This window comes from Lissotriton vulgaris, chromosome 8 (assembly GCF_964263255.1).
Source record: "Lissotriton vulgaris chromosome 8, aLisVul1.2, whole genome shotgun sequence".
Classification (NCBI taxonomy): domain Eukaryota; kingdom Metazoa; phylum Chordata; class Amphibia; order Caudata; family Salamandridae; genus Lissotriton; species Lissotriton vulgaris.
The window spans coordinates 21624202-21644475 of NC_141696.1; the positions used below are offsets into that span (position 1 = coordinate 21624202).

Genomic DNA, 20274 nt, shown 5'->3' on the forward strand with positions numbered 1-20274 from the left:
TCCAAGGAACATCTGGGACACTTGAGGGTCGTTGATGTATGTGATGACTTCCAGGATTTGCTCAATGAATGGCAGATTGTCTCCAGGGAGGTGGTAGAACATGTGTAGTTTGCAAATGAGACTGTTGTTGCTCGTGATGCTGAAGAAGAGATTTTCACAGGTAGGCTAGGTAGGATGACAGTTTCTCCTTGGTACACAGAGATTGTGTTTTGGTAGATGTAGGCTATTCCACCATCAGGTTTCCTAGTTTTATTGAGTTGAATTACGCCATGGCTAGGAGGGATTAGTAAGTCTAGGATAGGAGGAGATGAGCTGTTTTGCCTGGTTTCCGTGAGGATAAGGATATCAGGCTCATTTGTGAGGATGGGATCGTAAATAACGGTGCAAGTTTACCCGCTGATCTGCAGTCACATATTTCAGTTGGCTAGTGGTCTGGACAGTGGCCCCCGAGAGATGTTAATGCTCTTGAGGTAATCGCTATTTACAGATACGTGAATGTGGTTGAATTCTCTGTAGGGGTTAGTTTGAATGGCTTCAATTTGACCCCGGTAGGACTTGTTAGTGTCTATCCAGTTGTCAAAAGAGAGGAGGAGTTTGTGGATGTCACTGTCAGACAGTTCAGCATTCAGTCTCCTGGGACAAGAAGAGGCATTGGGGAATGGTATAGTTTTTAGCTAAGATAATAGGTTAAGAGAGCTTCCAGGCATAGGAAAGAGCTGTGGGTGTACGTGGGGGAACCTCACAGAATAGTTCAACGGAAGGGAGAGGGAGCAAAGGAGGAGAAGAAGGTTCAGAGATGAGGGAGTCTCTGATTTTCCGCGCAAGACCAGGGAGGATTGGCAACTCACCATTTGATTCCTAAGCCCTGCTGAGGAACGGGGGTAGATTTACAAGCCCCTTGCGCCACTGGTGCTTCACTTATTGTGACGCACCAGCAGCACATTTTAGTGGCCCGTATGTACAAGGACAGGAAAAGCCACCCTGCAAGACTTTTCCTGTCCTTGTAAATATGGCCCCTTTGCACACAGCACTTTGGGTGAAACTCCCATGGAACCAGACACATTTCCAGATTTACGAGAAATTGTAAATACGTCTGAATGCTATCCCTCCTCAGGGGAGGCGAAGGGAGGCACAACGACAAGAAATAAATACATTTTCCTCATTTTTTTCCTCTTTCTATGCATGCTGCATTCTGCAACATACATAGAAAGAGGAAATCACTTCTGGGGATTGTTTATGTACAGGAAGGTGTCCCTTCCTACTCATAAACAATCAGAAAAGCAATGACGTTTAGCAAGTTCTATGTGTGCTAATGAAGCACACATAGGAGTTGAAACATGCAATTTCTGATTGCTTTTGTGCAGGAAGGTGCCACTTCCTGCACATAAACAATCTCCCAATGATGCAGGCATCCTTGCACCATGGTGTCTGGGTGCCTGTGCTGGCGCATTGGCAGCAGTTTGTCCGTCAGTGCAGGGGAAAGCACAAGGATGCGACATATTGTTGTAAATATGTTGCATCAGTGTGCTTTGAAAGGGACTCAGTGTAGTGCAGCCAAATGGCTTGGGGCACGCACTGAGTCACTTTCCTTGTAAATATGCCCGTGGTCTCTGGCTTGGCTAGGTCCTGGAGAGTGGGTAGGGTAGCAGTCACTGATGGTATGGTGTCGGCTGATCGAAGTTGGAGTAACCAAGGACGTTTGGTGGGGTGTGAGAGTGCCATCATGGTAGCTAGGGTGATTTGTTGGGGGATGTAAACTCTTATTGGTCATCGCCTTCTTGAGAATAGGGAAGATCTTATCCCTTGTAGCTAGATTGTCATTTGTGGATTGTAATAGAATATTACCACTGTTGTATAGGGAGAGGGAAACGTTCGCATTGCTGTAGGGCCAGGGAGATACAGATAATTTGAGGCCATAAGGAGTTTTTCTGGTGTTGGTGATTCGAAGCATGGAATAAAAGACATTCCACCATTGTGCACGTTTTTTGGAGTAGAAGATGAGGTCATTGGTTAATATACCCTTATTGGTGCAGAAATATGGGTCTGAGATAAGTGTTTCAGGGTGGGTTTTGAGTAGTTGGTGTTTGTGTCTTTTGGATGCATTTTTGGATAGATTTGGTGGGTTTTTCATGGTCAAGGCATGGAGACCTTGTGTCTATAATATGATGAGAAAGGGTACCACTGGGGAGTAAATATGACCCTCAAGGAAGGAGAAAATGAAAGTTATCTATGTTCTTATCACTGCATTAATGCACTTTACATGAGAGTGCGTCACTTGGTTGAAAGGAATTGCGTTGGAAATACACATTAAGGCAGGTATAGCTAAACACACATATGAACCCGGGCCTCTTTTGTACTATAAGTAACCTGTGAGGCTAAGTGTGGTGCCTTGTTGCGCGCTCAGTCTTAAGTGAAAATGAATGAGATAAGAAGTCATGAAAAGGCGTCTTATCAGGGTCTTGGATAAGGTTGTTCGATTGGCGCCCACAGCAGTATATAAGAGGCCTCTACTCATTGGTTCTTCCTGCGATACTGCGGACAAAGAGAAAACCATGAGGTGGCTGCTGCTCCTGGGGCTGGTGGCCCTCTCTGAGTGCCTGGTCAAGTGAGTATTATTCAGAGTCAGTGTGCTGAACTTTCAGGAGACAGGAGTATGTGCTATGAGTCCCTCAGTGTGCTGTACTTTCATGAGATGGGAGCTTGGACAGAGCCTGGTGACCCTCTCTGAGTGCCAGGGTCAGTGAGTATGTGCCGTGAGTCCCTCAGTGTGCTGTACTTTCATGAGATGTGAGCTTTAAGAGAGCCTGGTGACCCTCTCTGAGTGCCAGGGTCAGTGAGTATGTGCCGTGAGTCCCTCAGTGTGCTGTACTTTCATGAGATGGGAGCTTGGACAGAGCCTGGTGACCCTCTCTGAGTGCCTGGGTCAGTGAGTATGTGCCATTAGTCCCTCAGTGTGCTGTACCTTCATGAGATGTGAGCTTTAAGAGAGCCTGTGACCCTCTCTGAGTGCCAGGGTCAGTGAGTGTGTGCTATGAGTCCCTCAGTGTGCTGTACTTTCATGAGATGGGAGCTTAGACAGAGCCTGGTGACCCTCTCTGAGTGCCAGGGTCAGTAGGTATGTGTCCCTCAGTGTGCTGTACTTTCATGAGATCAGAGCTTAGACAGAGTCTGGTGACCCTCAAAATGTACCTGGTCAAGTCAGTATTTACTCTGAACCCCTCAGTGTGCTGTAGGGTCGTGAGATGGGAGCTTCCAGAGAGTCCGGTGTCCCTCCCTGAGTGCCTGGTCAAGTGCGTATTTGCTATGAGTCCCTCAGTGGGCTGTAGATTCATAGGGTTTGAGAGAGACCGGGGCTTTGAGAGAACCTATCATTGGTCAGTCCTGGGAGACCAATTGCCCCAGAGAATAAAGGACATATTTATACTTGTGTGTCCAATCACACAGGTATATAGGTACTATACAGTACAGTACTTGCAGAGATTAGCAGTAATTACTTCCCACAGGTACTGACCACACTTTAAACAGTGTTGAGCAGTGATTTGACAAATGTCAATATTAAAAGATTATAAAGCCACTGCAAGGGTACTGCCTAAAAACCCCTGTAAGGGTCCTGTCCAATACCTGTTGTACCTGTAAGGGAACAGCCCAATAACCCCTGTACTTGTAAGTGTACTGCCCAATAGTCCATGTACCTGTAAGTGTACTGCCTAATAACCAATGTACGTTAAGGGTCCTGCCCAATACATTTTGTCCCTGTAAGGGAACTGCCCAATAACCCCTGTACCTGTAAGTGTACTGCCCAATAGCCCCTGTCCCTGTAAGGGTCCTGCCCAATACCTTTTGTACCTGTAAGGGAACTGCCCAAAAACCCCGATACTTGTAAGGGTACTGTCCAATAACCCCTCTACCTGTAAGGGTCCTGCCCAATACCTTTTGTACCTGTAAGGGAACTTGCCCAATAACCCCTGTATCTGTAAGGAGACTGCCCAATAACCACTGTACCGGTAAGGGTCCTGCCCAATACCTTTTGTACCTGTAAGGGAACTGCCCAATAACCCCTGTACCTGTAAGGGTATTGCCCAATAACCCCTGTAAGAGTACCTACCAATAACCCCTGTACCTGTATTGATACTGCCCAATAACCCCTGTACTTGTAAAGGTCCTGACCAATACCTTTTGTACCTGTAATGGAACTGCCCAATAACCCATGTACCTGTAAGAGTACTGCCCAATAACCACTGTACCTGTAAGGGTATTGCCCAATAACCCCTGTAAGAGTACCTACCAATAACCCCTGCACCTGTATTGATACTGCACCATAACTCCTTTACCTGTAAGGGCACTGAACAGTAACCCCTCTACCTTTAAGGGCACTGCACAATAACCCCTGTACCTGCAAGGGCACTGCCCAGTAACCCCTCTACCTTTAAGGGTACTGCCCAATAACCCCTATACCTTTAAGTGCACTGGCCAATAACCCCTGTACATGTAAGGGTACTGCTCAATAAACCCTTTACCTGTAACTATGTTGCCTTAATAACCCAGTAACTGCAAGGGTACTGCCTAATAACCTCTGTAAGAGTACTGCCCAATAACCCCTGTACCTGTAAGGGTACTGCCCAATAACCCCTGTGTCTGTAAGGGTACTGCCCACTAACCCCTGTACCTGTAAGGGTACTGCCCACTAACCCCTTTAACTGTAAGGGTCCTGCCCAATAACCCCCGTGTCTGTAAGAGTAATGTCCACTAACCCTGTATATGTAAGGGTACTGCCCACTAACACCTGTACCTGTAAGGATACTGACTACTAACCCATGTACCTTTAAGGTCCTGCCCAATAGCCCCTGAACCTGTAAGAGTACTGCCCAAACACCCCTGTACCTGTAAGGGTGCTGCCCAATTTTCTCTGTAACAGTAAGGGCACTACCTAATAACCTGTGCACCTGTAAGGGTATTACCCAATAACCCCTGTTACAGTAGGGTACTGCCCAATATCCCCTGTGCCTGTAAGGGGACTGCCCAATAACTTTTGTACCAGTAAGGGAACTGCCCAATAATCCCTGTACCTGTAACGGTACTGCCCAATACCCTTTTAAGAATACCTACCAATAACCCCTGTACCTGTATTGATACTGTACCATAACTCCGGTACCTGTAAGGGCACTGCCCAATAACTCCTGTAACTGTAAGGGTACTGCCCAATACCCCCGGTAAGGGTACTACCCAATAACCCTGTATCTGTGAGAGTAACGCTGAATAACCCCTGTACCTGTAAGGGTATTGCCCAATAACCCCTGTAAGAGTACCTACCAATAACCCATGTACCTATATTGATACTGCCAAATAACCCCTGTACTTGTAAGGGTCCTGCCCAATACCTTTTGTACCTGTAAGGGAACTGCCGGATAAGTCATGTACCTGTAAGGGTACTGCCCAATAACTCCTGTACCTGTAAGGGTACTGCCCAATACCCCTGGTAAGGGTACTACCCAATAACGCTGTACCTGTGAGTGTAAAGCCCAAGAACCCCTGTACCTGTAAGGGTATTGCCCAATAGCCCCTTTAAGAATATCTACCAATAGCCCCTGTACCTGTATTGATACTGTCCTATTATTCCTGCACCTGTAGGGGCACTGCCCAATAACTCGGTACCTGTAAGGGCATTGCCCAATACCCGTGGTAAGGGTACTACCCAATAACCCTGTACCTGTGAGGGTAAAGCCCAATAACCCCTGTACCTGTAAGGGTATTGGCCAATTACCCCTGTAAGAGTACCCACCAACAACCCATGTACCTGTATTGACACTGCCCAATAACCCCTGTACCTCTAAGGGTCCTGCCCAATACCTTGTGTAACTAGAATGGAACTGCCGAATAACCCCTGTACTAGTAAGGGTACTGCCCAATACCCCTGGTAAGGGTACTACCCAATAACCCTGTACCTGTGAGGGTAAAGCCAAGATCCCCTGTACCTGTAAGTGTGTTGTCCAATAACCCCTGTAAGAGTACCTACCAATAACCCCTGTACCTGTATTGACATTGCCCCATAACTCCTGTACCTGCAAGGGTACTGCCCAATACCGCTATACCTTTAAGTGCCCTGCCAAATATCTCCTGTACCTGTAAGAATACAGCCCAATAACCATGTACCTGTAACAATGCTGCCTCAATAACCCCTGTACCTGTAAGGGCACTGCCCAGTAACCCCTGTGTCTGTAAGGGTACTGCCCATTTACCTACGTACATCTAATGCTGGTGCCCAATTTCCCGTTGTAACAGTAGGGGTACTGCACAACAACCCCTGTTACAGTAATGGCCCAATTACCCTTGTACATGTAGGGGGGCTGCCCAATAATCCTGTACCTGTAAGGGTACTGCCCAATAACCCCTGTGTAGGTAAGGGTACTGCCCAATAACACTTGTACCTGTAAGGGTACTGCTGAATAACCTCTGTAACAGTAAGGGTACTGCCCTATAACCCCCGTACCTGTAAGTATGCTGACCTAATAACTCTGTTACAGTAAGGGTACTGCCAAGGTACTTAGGGCAGATTTGGAGTTTGTAGGACGGGTTCTCTGTAATACAGATGGCAGTTACCCACAGTATCCTTCCCCCACACCCTAAATCAGGCCTTTAGGCCTAACATATATAATGGAAGATTGTTCTCACTGGGACACATTTATACATATTTTTATATGGTAACCCAGGCAATGCTGTTACCAGCTGATGCATGTGAAGTTCTTTATTTACATCTATTTTAGGTCACTCATATGATTGTCCTACTTCTGACAAGAAAATGTCTTTCAGAGGGTGTGTTTGGACTCCCAGAAAGCCGATCTGGTTAGGGAAGTGAGGATGCAATCCAAAAGATTCCCAAAACCCGGGACTGGTGTTAGAAATTATCTACTAGGCATGCGACTTTGATCCGCCTAAATTCTCAAGAAGTAGAATTTGGGAAAAACACCCGGTATTATTTCTACATTAAGGTGTTTGTTGTCTCTAATGCCTTACCGTCCTGAAACAGACATTCTAGTCTGTCGTTATCGCTAGTTATGGGGGGTTCATAAATTTTCAACTCGGCGCAACCCAAAAAATGTCAGCCCTGTTTAGGACCATACACAGAACCACACATGTACCAAAATAATAAGTGAAAAAATGTGTGGCGGAGAGGAAGGCACCTCACGGGCGAACACCCTCGGGGCAATCTGGTCAGATATTTACCAGAGACTTGGCCCCTTTCTCATCATAGGCGACCATTCCTATTCCAGAATTTTGGTGAATAAGTGAGAGAAAAGAAAAGAGAGAAGGTGCATATCAAGGAGGTTTAGAGCGTGACTCCTTGGACAAACAAAACAGAGTGAAGAATAAAATCAACAACCACACCACTCGTACTACTTTTATTTATGAATCGGGTGTGCGAAGTTGAAATAAAAAGGAGGGTAGCTTAAAGTTGCATACCACTACCTGTGACCAACATGTTTCACTGCCCAAAAACCTTTATGGCAGATTCATCAGGGTCAATACTTTGTTACTGCACCCCCTTCCAACATCTTTTAGACTGGAAGCTGCCGAGTTGAAAAAATAAACAGAAGAACAAACTAAAATCACGACCAGTTCATAAGCTAGACCCACCTAATATTTGTGGTTTTCATAGCAAAGAAAATTCAATATTAGTTTATATTTCCAAAATTATTTACCCTTATTCAGCTATGCTCCCTCGTACCAGCTGAAAAAAGGGGTACTCCGCCGAACAGTCGGTTGTCACATCAACCTGTAAGGTATTTGTATGTAATCAGTATCATGAGTATATAATGGCCAGCTCTTAGAATTGCCATTCTATGCATGCCAACATTTAGCCAGACAGCATTGACATGGCAGAATAGAGAGGTTTTCCATCATTCTCTGTGGATGCTCTTGTTGGGGTATATAAATATGTATGCATTGGGGTGACGTGATTGCTCTAATGGGGCGGCAGCCCATGCATAGAATGGCAATTCTAAGAGCTGGCCATTATATACTCATGATACTGATTACATACAAATACCTTACAGGTTGATGTGACAACCGACTGTTCGGCGGAGTACCCCTTTTTTCAGCTGGTACGAGGGAGCATAGCTGAATAAGGGTAAATAATTTTGGAAATATAAACTAATATTGAATTTTCTTTGCTATGAAAAGCACAAATATTAGGTGGGTCTAGATTATGAACTGGTCGTGATTTTAGTTTGTTCTTCTGTTTATTTTTTCAACTCGGCAGCTTCCTGTCTAAAAGATGTTGGAAGGGGGTGCAGTAACAGAGTATTGACCCTGATGAATCTGCCATAAAGGTTTTTGGGCAGTGAAACATGTTGGTCACAGGTAGTGGTATGCAACTTTAAGCTACCCTCCTTTTTATTTCAACTACGCACACCCGATTCATAAATAAAAGTAGTACGAGTGGTGTGGTTGTTGATTTTATTCTTCACTCTGTTTTGTTTGTCCAAGGAGTCACGCTCTAAATCTCCTTGATATGCACCTTCTCTCTTTTCTTTTCTCTCACTTATTCACCAAAATTCTGGAATAGGAATGGCCGCCTATGATGAGAAAGGGGCCAAGTCTCTGGTAAATATCTGACCAGATTGCCCCGAGGGTGTTCGCCCGTGAGGTGCCTTCCTCTCCGCCCCACATTTTTTCACTTATTATTTTGATACATGTGTGGTTCTGTGTATGGTCCTAAACAGGGCTGACATTTTTTGAGTTGCGCCGAGTTGAAAATTTATGAACACCCCATAACTAGCGATAACGACAGACTAAAATGTCTGTTTCAGGACGGTAAGGCATTAGAGACAACAAACACCTTAATGTAGAAATAATACCGGGTGTTTTTCCCAAATTCTACTTCTTGAGAATTTAGGCGGATCAAAGTCGCATGCCTGCTAGATAATTTCTAACACCAGTCCCGGGTTTTGGGAAACTTTTGGATTGCATTTGATGAGTGGAGGGCTTTTCCCATTAATACCCGTAATATTCCCTCTAAGCTCCTTTTGTTATTGAATAGGGAAGTGAGGACACTGCCCACAGCCACACACACTCCTAAGAGAGGGTTCACTGATAGAATATCGACGCCCAAAATATCCCCATACACAAACATCGAATCATAAATATCGATGTCAAAAATATTGGCATAGGATATGTATAATGGTGAGTAAAAAAATATTGAGAAACAAAATATCGATGTAAAAAATATAGATGTACAAAATATCGATTTTTTTAATTTATATAAAAAATAATGTTAAATATATTAAATATTAAAATTAACCTTTACAAATTATTTAGATGTAATATACATTTTGACAAAAAAATTTAAACATACATATATAAAATGTAATATATATTTCTATTTACTTCAAAACAATGAATACACAATTAATTTTAATTTAGTTTATAATTTTAGTAAAAATATATATATATATATATATATATATATATATATATGTATATATATATATATATATATATATATATTTACATACACATATAACATAAAATCTAATAAAAAAACATTATATTATAAAAGAAAACATTAAAATATGTTGCTGCATGCTCCTGTTTGTGCCATGCTTCAAAATCTTATGTAGCAAGTATATTGCTAAGGGGCATGTTTACTGATGCATCACACAGCACGGCAACTTGCTGTGCTGCGTCGTGTGAAGGGGATAGAGCTGAGCAGCGCCATATCTATCAACGATAAGGCGCTCTTTACCTCTCTTCAGGATTGGCGTGCGTGAGGCTGCCCAACGCCAATGCTGGCACCCTTACAATACAAGGGGGCTTGCAATATGCGCATGGTCTCTTTGTGCAGGAAGGAACCTCTTCCTTTATAAAAACAATGCTCAGAGGCCGGTTCTTCATGTTATGCCTGACGCCGAATCAGCACACATGGAAAGAGGAAGTAACAATGGTAAATAAAGATATTTCATCTTGTTGCACCATAAGTGGGGAGGTGTAATAGCGTGGCGCAATCCCAGGCTTATTGAGTTCAGTAAATCTGGGATATACAGGAACGCTCGTGCTCGACCCGCCGGACGCCTCCAACTGTGAAATGTACCGCAATGCAGCACGAGGCACTTCAAGCCCAAATCACCACCACAACAACACATTTTCTGACGTTGTGGTGATAGGGTTTTAATGTATTTACAAGACAGCATTAAACCACTAAACGTGGCATAACGCCGCCTTGTAAATGAGGCACCCTTTGATGCTACACCTACGTGGAAGGGGCGGGCAATGCCCACTGCGGTGGGCGGTCCCAAACAACACCCATTGATTTTGACGCTGCCTCCTATTCACAGCGGTGGTGTAAATATGGGGCAGTGCAAAATTAAGACCAGGAAGAACCTGGGGGCATATTATCAACAACTAGCAGTATTTATAATACTTAGCGCATTTTTTTAACACTGCCAATCCCCGGATATTATCGCAGAGATAACGTGCTATTTGCAACGTTTATCTCAAATGCAATAAAATATCCGGATATAGCGGCTCAATGTGTGAATATTGTTTGAAATCCAGCGATATTCAGGCATTATCACCAATAGGGTGTTAACCTGAATATCCACCCCCCATTGGATATACAGGTTAAGAAGTGGTCAGAGCAGATGTTAGGTTTTGGCGATATTCGCGCTTAGTGCAAATATTTTAATCGCTTTGCCTGCCTTGCTAATAGGCGATAGCTGTGTTAGCGACTGTTTTCATTCGCTAACAGGTTGGGTACGCCCACTTTGCTTGTCATTAGTGATAAATATCGCTGACATGCAAAGCGGGCACCAAACCTGTAGCTATCGCCTTAGAGCTGTCGATAACTGCTGTTAGTGACAGCTTGCTAATAGGGCGGTAAAATGATCGCCGCTTTAATGTGAAAAATTCCCGCTAAAGTGGCGATAATGCCCTTGATAATATGCTCCCTGGTCTTACACAGGCAAGATAAGGAGAAATGCTTTCTTTCTCCTTGTTTTTGCTGTTTCCATGTGTTCTGTATTGTGAGCACGCATGGAAACAGCAAAACACCAAGGAGTGTTTCTGTGCAGGAAGGTGGCCTTTCCTGCGCATAAATAATCATTTAATAACAATTACATTTTGCAACTTCAATGTGTGGAGCATTGAGTTGAAAAACGCTATTTAAAGATTGTTTCAGTGCAGGAAGGGACACCTTCCTGCACATAGACAACCTTCCCCTGCAACGCAGACACCCTTGCGCTATGGTGAAAGGGTGCCTGCATTGTCATTCAAAGGCTAAATTTAGCGCCAGCGCAGGGGGAAACGCAGGGCTGCACCACATTGTTGTAAATATGGTGCAGCCCTGCGTTTCTGAAGTGGCGGAGCGAAGTGTGAAGCCAAGGAGGCCAACACCGCTACCTGTCACTACTATCATAAATATACCCCTTTGTTGTTTTTCATCTCTTTAGAAAGTGACGCAAGGAGGCACAAATAACCCCTTGGAGGGCGTTGTCAAAATACTAAAGCCTTTGCATTGCCTTGTGCTCACTGACAGAATCCAAGGACAAACCAAAGGTGCAGTAAATCTGGAGCCAGACTTAGAGAGAAGTCTCTGTGCTCCATTGTCTGAAATGCAAGCAGCAGACATAGCATACTTTAAGCAGGGCACAGTGATATATATTATCACCCTGGGGTGCACAGGTGCAAACTCTTTTTAATGGAGCAGGAGTGAGCCAACAACATCTGCACGGACACACACTGGCCCGCTCCCAATGAACTGGAGCAAGGGTCCCCACAACGTGCCTGGAGTCAAAGAGAGTGCCGACAAAACGCCTTTAGAGGACTCTTTTAGACATTTCCTGGCAGTCACCTTTAGGACATTCATACCGGCTGCACTGTGAACCCCCTTTAACAATGTTTAAAAGCCCTTTTACGAGTCAGAAAGTTCTCTCCAAATTTTTCCATCCATTGCGAATCCGTAGGAGAGAGCCGGGAGTGAGCGCGCTCTAGGGAGCTGCAAGAGAGTATCAGTGGCACAGACTGCCCATCGGCTAGATACTAAGGGGCAGATTTACAATACCTGGCGCATCCCCAGGGATGCGCCAGTTATTGTGCAGTTATTACAATGTGGCGCACCATGGGGCAAAAACGGCACAGATGCGTGACGCATCTGTGCCGTAAAGGTGGCGCATTGCTGGAGTTGCGGCGCAAGCGCGACGCAGCTCCAGCAAGGCTCGGGGGTGCCCCATCTTTACAATGCTGCATCAAGACCTACGCCTGCTTCAAGCAGGCACAGGGTTTTGACGCAGCATTGGCCTAAAAGTGACTGAGTGAAATCTTGTAGATTTCACTCAGCCACTTTTGCGAGGTGCACCTGCCTCGGAACGCCCCCCCTGCGCCGGAACGCCCACATGTGGCGCAGGGCTTTATAACGTGACGCATCTGCCTAGATGCGTCACGTTTTAAATGGGTCGCAGGGATGCGCTGCGTTTACGCCACCGTTGCATGACGCAATGGCGGCGCAAGTCCGACATAAATCTGCCCCTTTGAACTATGGGAGTGATGACATCTCAGCATTTATAACTCAACAGAACAAAGGACAGCCCCTCCCATGCCTCTCCACCTTTACCTTCCCTTTTGGTCTGAATGCCTTTCTATTGTTAGAGTATCTTTAGCTCACAAATACTCATCTGTTTCACTTAGTTGTCAACAGCTTTCCCTTCATACTTTACTTTGCTGCTGGTCCTGTCATTGGATTGCAGTCTCTCAGCAGCATGTCCACCTCAGCACCTGGTCCATGTGTCTCACCCCGCCCCTTCTGGCTCTTTGTTATACTTAAGCTTCCAATGATTTTCTGGGGAGAGCACATTTGTAGATGTGTCTGTGCTTCAATAATACTGTCTTGCAGAAGTGCACAAAAGGCAGCGATTTAACAACTTTCAGTGGCAGCTCTTTCTTCAAGGCGGAGGAGCGTTGCCCCACTGCCTTCAAGCAGAAAAAAAATTAAATCAAAATGATAATAGCACAATGGCTTTATCATTGTATTCTGTCCTCCTGCTGCGGCAGCTTGCGTGAGGGGGCGGGCGGGGCTGAAGAGCAGGGGAGGAGGGTACAGCCCTCTTAAGGGAGTTTAGTCAGCCCTCTCCAGCCGCCTAAAACAGTCATGCACGCTTTCAGTGTCCTCCATGCAGGCGGCATTACAGCCTGCTAGGAGAACAAGCCCATCCCTCCAGCCCCTGGCAGTGCGCCCTGTCACGGCACTCACACCAATAACAACACTGCATTGTAGCAATGTAATTGGTCAGGTGTGCCTGTGTGCCGGGTGCTTCCTGTTTCTGGAAGACGAGAGTAGGAGCAGAGACGCAGGACCCGGCAGGAAGGTAAGTTGTTAATTTTGATAATTGTGACCCTGCGCACCGCCTCACCCTACAAAGCCCCACCTGCCCCACCACCCAGGAGCCGTGCTGGCCACCACTGACAACTATGCTTCCATTCAAGCTAATTCTGTTCAAGGGGGGATGGAGAGATGTAACATTCATTTGAAGTGTCAAAATGGGGTTTCAAAAATAAAACATGGAGAGAATACACTTATTATCGTTGCCATTTAAATACTGGGGGCAAATTTACAACCCCTATCGCCATCACAACTTCACTTTTACCAACATTGCGTTGGCGATAGGGCCTGCACCTCATGTGCAAGGCAGCGTTAAGCTACTTGATGTGGCTTAACGCTTCCCTGTACATAAGGCCCCCTTTCATGCTATGGTTAGCGTGAAAAGGAAGTGCAGTGGGTGTTGTTGTGGGTGTTCCGCTGCAACACCCATTCATTTTGACGCTACCCCCTATGTACAAGAGTGTCGTACATAGGAGGCAGCACTAAAAATAAGACCAGGTAAATCCTAGTCTTAAGCTGACAAAACAAGGACAAATAAATATTCTCCTTGTATTTGCTTTCTCCATGTGTACTGCCTGGTGCAGCACACATGGAAAAAGCAAAATGCAATTGTATGTTTACGTACAGGAAGGTGTCCCTTCCTATACATAAACAAACCTTTTAAAAAATTTAATTTTTTCACTTTTATGTGTGCTGCATGAAGCAGCTCACATGAAAGTGACAGAATGGCATTTTAGGATTTTTTATGTGCAGGAAGGGACACCGTCCTACACATCAACAATTCTCCCCTGCACGCAGACACCCTTGCACTCTGGTGCAAGGGTGCTTGCGTTGGTGCTAAGGTGCTAAACTTGACGCCATCGCTGGGGGAACACAAGGCTGAACCACATTCTTGTAAATTTGGTACAGCGTTAAGCCAAGGAGACTGACGCGGCGCTCCGCCACTTCCTTTTATATATCCCCCTGTGTTTTTTAGGAGACCGTTCCCCCCGTCTGAATGAAGTAAACCACAAAGAACAAACTCACACAGAGCTAGATTACAGTTTTTCCTCTCTCCAGTATGAATAAACTCGATTCTATCACTTTCTTTTATAGGATTCCCCTAAAGAAAGGAAAATCTATGAGGGAACAGATGAGAGAAGATGGAACTCTGAAGGAATTTCTGAAGTCGCACAACATAGACCGAGCTAACAAATATTTGCCTGTCTTGGATGCTGACGCACTCTATGAGCCCATGATCAACTATTTTGACGTAAGTGAAAAACTCCTGTGTTTTGTCCTTTTTGGGATTACCGCATGCACCAGGAGAGGGTCTCTAACCCTCAGGGAAAGTGCTGCAAAGATGACTGCCCTCTTACGGAATCTTTACATTTCTTCAATGGAACATCAGACTGCACCACAGCCCTTAGGACAAAAAAAGTCCAGACAACACACTCTTTAAAACACTTTAATTTGAGCACCCTATTTTTCCCAAGAAAATTTGTAGTCTGACTAAAGCAGACTAACATAACCCCCACTTGATGAGAATCTAAATTGAAAAAACCCTGTAGTCGTATCAGCAGAATCCACCCGCTATGTTAGGGGTGGCTAAGTCAGGATTTTAGCAGACATTATTTTTTAGAGAAAACAGCAGTTTTCTCCAAAAACTAACGTCTGCTAAAATGCTAGGGCATTCTTGCTGGCAGCGCGAAGCCGCGTAATGGATGTTCTGACATGTCAGGAACACCCACTTTGCATCTCATTGGAGATGCAAAGGTAGGCGTAATGAAAAAGGGTGCTAACATGCGGATATGCATGTTAGCACCCTCTTGCTGATAGGGTGATGGTTTTTATCTCTGCTTTTCTGGCTTTTAAAGTAAAAAAAGCAGAGATAAAGTCCTTGCTGATATGCCCCCTGATGTTATACTGTTGCTCTTCTAACTATTGGAAAATCTGGAAAGTGAGCACTGGTGGAAAACACCACCTCTACTCACTGTTCCAGACCTTGCATGTTGTATCTATCATAAATGCTTCACAATGTATTACAAAGTAGCTAAAGTGTCCAAATGGTTTATATTAGGAATTACCTTTGAAATGATCTTCTTCCCTAACAGACCACATATTACGGCACCATCTCCATTGGGACTCCGCCCCAAGACTTCAAAGTGATCTTTGACACCGGATCAGCCAATCTCTGGGTCCCATCTGTGTATTGCTCAAGCCCGGCTTGCTGTGAGTATCTCTTTAGGGCAAAAAATGCACTAATAGCAGTATTCATGTATTTTATCAGCGGCAGATTCACCGGTAACCAGACCAGCTCTGAGGTTCACCAGCGCTCCAGCGCCAGTCACTCCTCAACATTTCCATCAATGTGTAGAATGACCATCCATAAGCTCCCTGGCCAATCATGACAGTTTGTGCAAGCTATACATATCTCCCTCTTCTCTTGAAACGCCGTCTGTCGCAGTAGGAGAGTCTCCGAAGCTGAGTGACCCAAAACACAGGCCATGGGAGTGACTAGAGTTCACACCTGGATGTCAGCTGCAGTGATATGTGCATCAAATGTTTAATCCCGGGCTCCCAGCTCTACTCATTAAAATTCCCTTATCAGCTTCCTCACCTGTGTCAAGGCCCTTTCCTTGTGATATCTCACTGAATCGAAGAGCACTCGTTCACGTGTACTGGGGAAGCCTATTTCTCCCCTCCCCATTGTGTCCTACCCAGCCCACTGGCATGCAGCAGTACACAAATCTTGTCCGGGGCATCCCTCTATCTCCTCATGTCCTCTCCATACAGACATGTATCCCCAAAACAAAACCCAGGGTGCTCCACGTAATGTGCCAATACAGATACCCTTACTCTCAGTGCATGTACACAGCACACACCCTGTCCAACACTGTTAACTTCATGCATTGTGCTTCCTCAGGTACAGGTGCACTCGGATAGGAACGTCACAGTATCTAGCAGGACGACCTTCATGCATAGTTGACCAATGGCTCATAGGATGGTAACTCATGTCTCACACAAATGCTACGCACATGCACTTTATTGTACATATTTACTCTGCATCTCTGTCCTGAGAGGGTTGAAAAAGCAAATGAAAGATCTGCTGGGCATCGTGCATTAGGTCCAATCAAAGGTAGCCAGTAGTGTGAAAATACCATGATGCTTTTCCTTCCCTTCCACACTGTTTTAAGTACGTATTATTATTTTTGTGTTGTGCCAATTGTCTTTTACCACCTATTTGCTGAATGGTATACCGCTCCTTTGCTGTAGCTGTGAATCATGATGAACAATTTGTTGTATGTTATTGTAAGAAGCTGCTGCATGAATTGACTATTTTTATACTTCTTATTTTACTATAATTAGTGCTTTTTATAGCTTTTATGACACAAACTATTGAAATAAAGCTCATACAACAACATATGCTCAGCACAGACATTCACTCTGAGTACATTGCAGAGCACTTTAGCCTTTCTCTTCTGTGCCACTCGCCAGCTCACATACACCCAGGACATATATTGTCTATGCATGTTCTCCACAACACTGCATCCTTCACTCCTCGCAGGTGCACATACACCACTACATCCTCTTAACATGCATGCACTTCACAGCTCTACATCCTTCACGTACTGCACTCCTTACAGGTAGGCATACACTCAGTATGCCCACACACCATACACTTACTGCACAGCCTAGGACCGAAATGGTGTCGCTTTACAAGTTATGATAGGTATAAATACCATACCTTTAGCACTGATGGATGATAACATTGAGCTCACCACTATAGCTCTCAGGATTTGTTATTACATCACTCCTACTGAGGGAGTGTTTGGAAGTGATTGATACATCAGATTTTCTACTCCTTTTTTCGTTTGAAAAAATCCACTTAAAGATCGAAAAGGGACGCAACAAGAATATTTTTGCCCTGAAGAAGTCCGTAAGGACGAAACGCGTTGGCTACTTTGTGTCATTTTAAAGAAGAATTCTGAACAAAGAAGTTATACAACGACCTGCTGATTTGTTTCTGAAAATGTGTCTTTTATAAACAAATGCATCACTGAGTGGAGTGCCGGATCACTGTTTGTTTATTATTGTTTTTGCGGAGTGTTCCCTAGGAGACGTAGGGGTATTGCGTATCAGGTCCTTGGCAACCGAACAAATTACCATCACCCAATTAGGGGATAGGTGCTGTCGTATTTGCCCCATACCCTGTGAGTCCTTGTATTAACATTCTTATAGTCCCTTACATACTTCACAGCAAAGAGTATCTATTGTCAGTTTGAGGAGCCATAACAACTTTACACCCAAAGTCTGGGACTGGGGTATTCTGTCTTAATGCAATTGCAGAATTCCTTGTCTGATGGATAACTAAGGCTTCCCGCCACATGACTGATGACTTTGTCTAGAGAGTTGTATTTGAAAACTAGGAATGGAATATATTCTATGGGTCCAGCATGTTTGAGGGATTTGTATCCCCTGCTTTCCTATCTATGTTTTGTCTAGGTCTCTAGGGATCCGAGGCAGGTCACCCTGGTTGATTGATCACTATCAGATGTGTCATAGAAGGATAAGGGATCCCTTTCATTAGGGGAATCCGGGGTGACAGTGTCACCAGAGCAACCAGTGGCCTCGCTATCATTGGAATTCCTTCTACCTACAAAATGGTCTCCGTTCACTAAGAATTCCTTCTTAATCCTGTAAGGGGTTGCTCCACTTCCTTTTTGCTTTCACCTTGGCTTGTGCTGGGTCAGATTGCCTCTGGGATTTTAGGTCTTTTCCCCAGTGAAGTGGTTCAGGATGGCTGGCAGCTCTTGTAAGATTTTCCTTTCAAAGTTGAGATTGGATCAGGCACACTGTTCCCTGTAAGGTGCACACAGGCACACCTACGTCTCCTGGAGCGTGCAGTGTAATATTTGACGTGCGCTTACACGGAGCTAAGCACCGTTCGCGCTGCAATTTTTAAAATGCGTGTGACGCGAAAAACTGTCACTTTCTACGGCAGTAGACAGAAGTAGAGACCACCCAAAGTTCATCAGCAAGAGGCTCCTGCTGCATTTCTTTTCTGAAAAGGGCACGGCTGGGGTCAGATTGTGTGTCTTTTTGAAAGTATTCATGTTAATCGCAATGCCCGCCATGCAATGCAATTAACATCATTACTTTCACAAAGGCACACAATGGGGCCAGCAGCAGCGCCCTATTACCAAATGAAATGAAGCAAGTCTGCGAGCGCGACATGTGCTTTCAGAATCACCTGAAAGCACGCTTCATGCTTGTAGACTTCAGAGACGTTTTAAGGCATGGACAAAGTGAGCTCCGGCCCAGGGCCCCAGCCTGTCAGAGGAGCCTCCTGATAGTCTTGCAGTGATGCCCTTGAATAAATACTAAATATACCATTATCCCTTAATTTATTTTTAAAGTGGGTGTCTTGTGTGTGTCTAATATAGACATTCTGCAGAGAAATGTTTATTTTTCATGCAACATCCATAAAAATGTTTCTTTTAGATCGCAATATGACCAAACATATGAGAAATGGGAGTGTATCACAGATATTATTCGCAGGAATATTAGTGAACTGCTGATGTGTTACAATATTGAACACACCCGTCACTATCCATGAACATTAGATGTAAACACATTTAGAATTCTGACAATTGCACCTGTATACTGTCAGCGACCTGGCCTAAGGGGGCATGAAAGAGCTGAAATTAAATCATAAATTCAAACCTGTTCTGAATAGGGCCCCCAAAATAGGTTTGGTCCAGGGCCCCCAAAATCCGTAAGATGTCCTTGGTAGACTTGCTGCATTACTTTGGATATAGGCCTCATCTGCGGGGACATGTCCGGCTCTAGGGCATTGTGACTGGTGCCACTGTACCAAGTGCTGACTTCGGGTGGTGACGCCATGTTTGCAGGTAAATTATAGCTTTTAAAGCACGTGCTGCGATGTTGCTTGCCTCTAGCAATTTTCATGCAATAATAATTATGTCATGATAATTTTCAGAGTTTTCTCTAGGGAAAGTTTTGAGGTAGTGCAGAGGGTTAATATGCCTGCTGCAAAGAACATGCACCATGCATATCACAAAGTGCATAGAATCAAAATAGGTTAGAGGGTTACTACTTTTGTCAGAGATAATTTTGTTACTTGCAGTTTATGAGGTAAAATCCTAATATAGAACAGTAAACTATTGACTGTCATTAAAGACCTTAATGCATACTGTAAGGTATAGATAATAGCGTTATGCATTTTTTCCTAGCCATTCATTATCCTAATGTTGCAAAAAGGGTTAATTTGGGTGCAACACAATTCTTACTAAAGAGAAGCCCCAACCTTGGTGTTCCATTTTAAATTCTGTTGTGCTTCTGCAGACCCAGCACTCTTAAACTGTACTGCCTACTAGTATGTATGACGTCACTCCTACAAATTCCTGTCCTCTGTCTTATGTAACATTTCCTATACACTGATTTACACACCTATCATTGATTGTCTCTGTTTAATGTGTGTGAAATGTAAAGTGCCTTGACGCCATACACTAGTATGAGGTGTGCTATAAAACGAATTAAATTCATCTCAGAGAGAGTGGTTATGGGACTTGAGGGGCACTGTTAAAGGGTGATAGTGAGGGAATCCGTGGCGGAGGGGATCATTGGGGGGCACCAACAAACATTATGCACAGGGCGCCTCTAGCGCTAAGGGTGGCCCTGTGCAGGGTAAATTGCATACTATGATTACCATGCTGACTTAGGGCCTTATTATGAGTTTGGTGGTGCGGGATCACCCCGCTCCCGCACCACCAACCCTGTGTGAGCACCGCATGCCAGGTTTTGACTTTTTTTGTCACTGGCGCCTATAAAAAAGGCATTGCAATGGGAACGACAGAGCAAATTCCTGCAGTGCAAGACTGCCAAGTCCATGCCTGCAGGAA

General features: G+C 44.6%; 1 protein-coding gene across 1 annotated transcript in view; it reads left to right on the top strand.

Moving 5' to 3' along the window:
- The first annotated feature begins 2485 nt into the window (after window positions 1–2485).
- The window catches only part of LOC147693261 (pepsin A-like), a 70361-nt gene continuing 52572 nt past the window's right edge, over window positions 2486–20274 (top strand). The window contains exons 1-3 of the mRNA XM_086933656.1: window positions 2486–2605; window positions 14465–14621; window positions 15463–15580. Coding sequence (XP_086789782.1) covers window positions 2553–2605; window positions 14465–14621; window positions 15463–15580 — 328 coding nt within the window. The 5' untranslated portion in view covers window positions 2486–2552. The remainder of the gene's footprint in view (window positions 2606–14464; window positions 14622–15462; window positions 15581–20274) is intronic.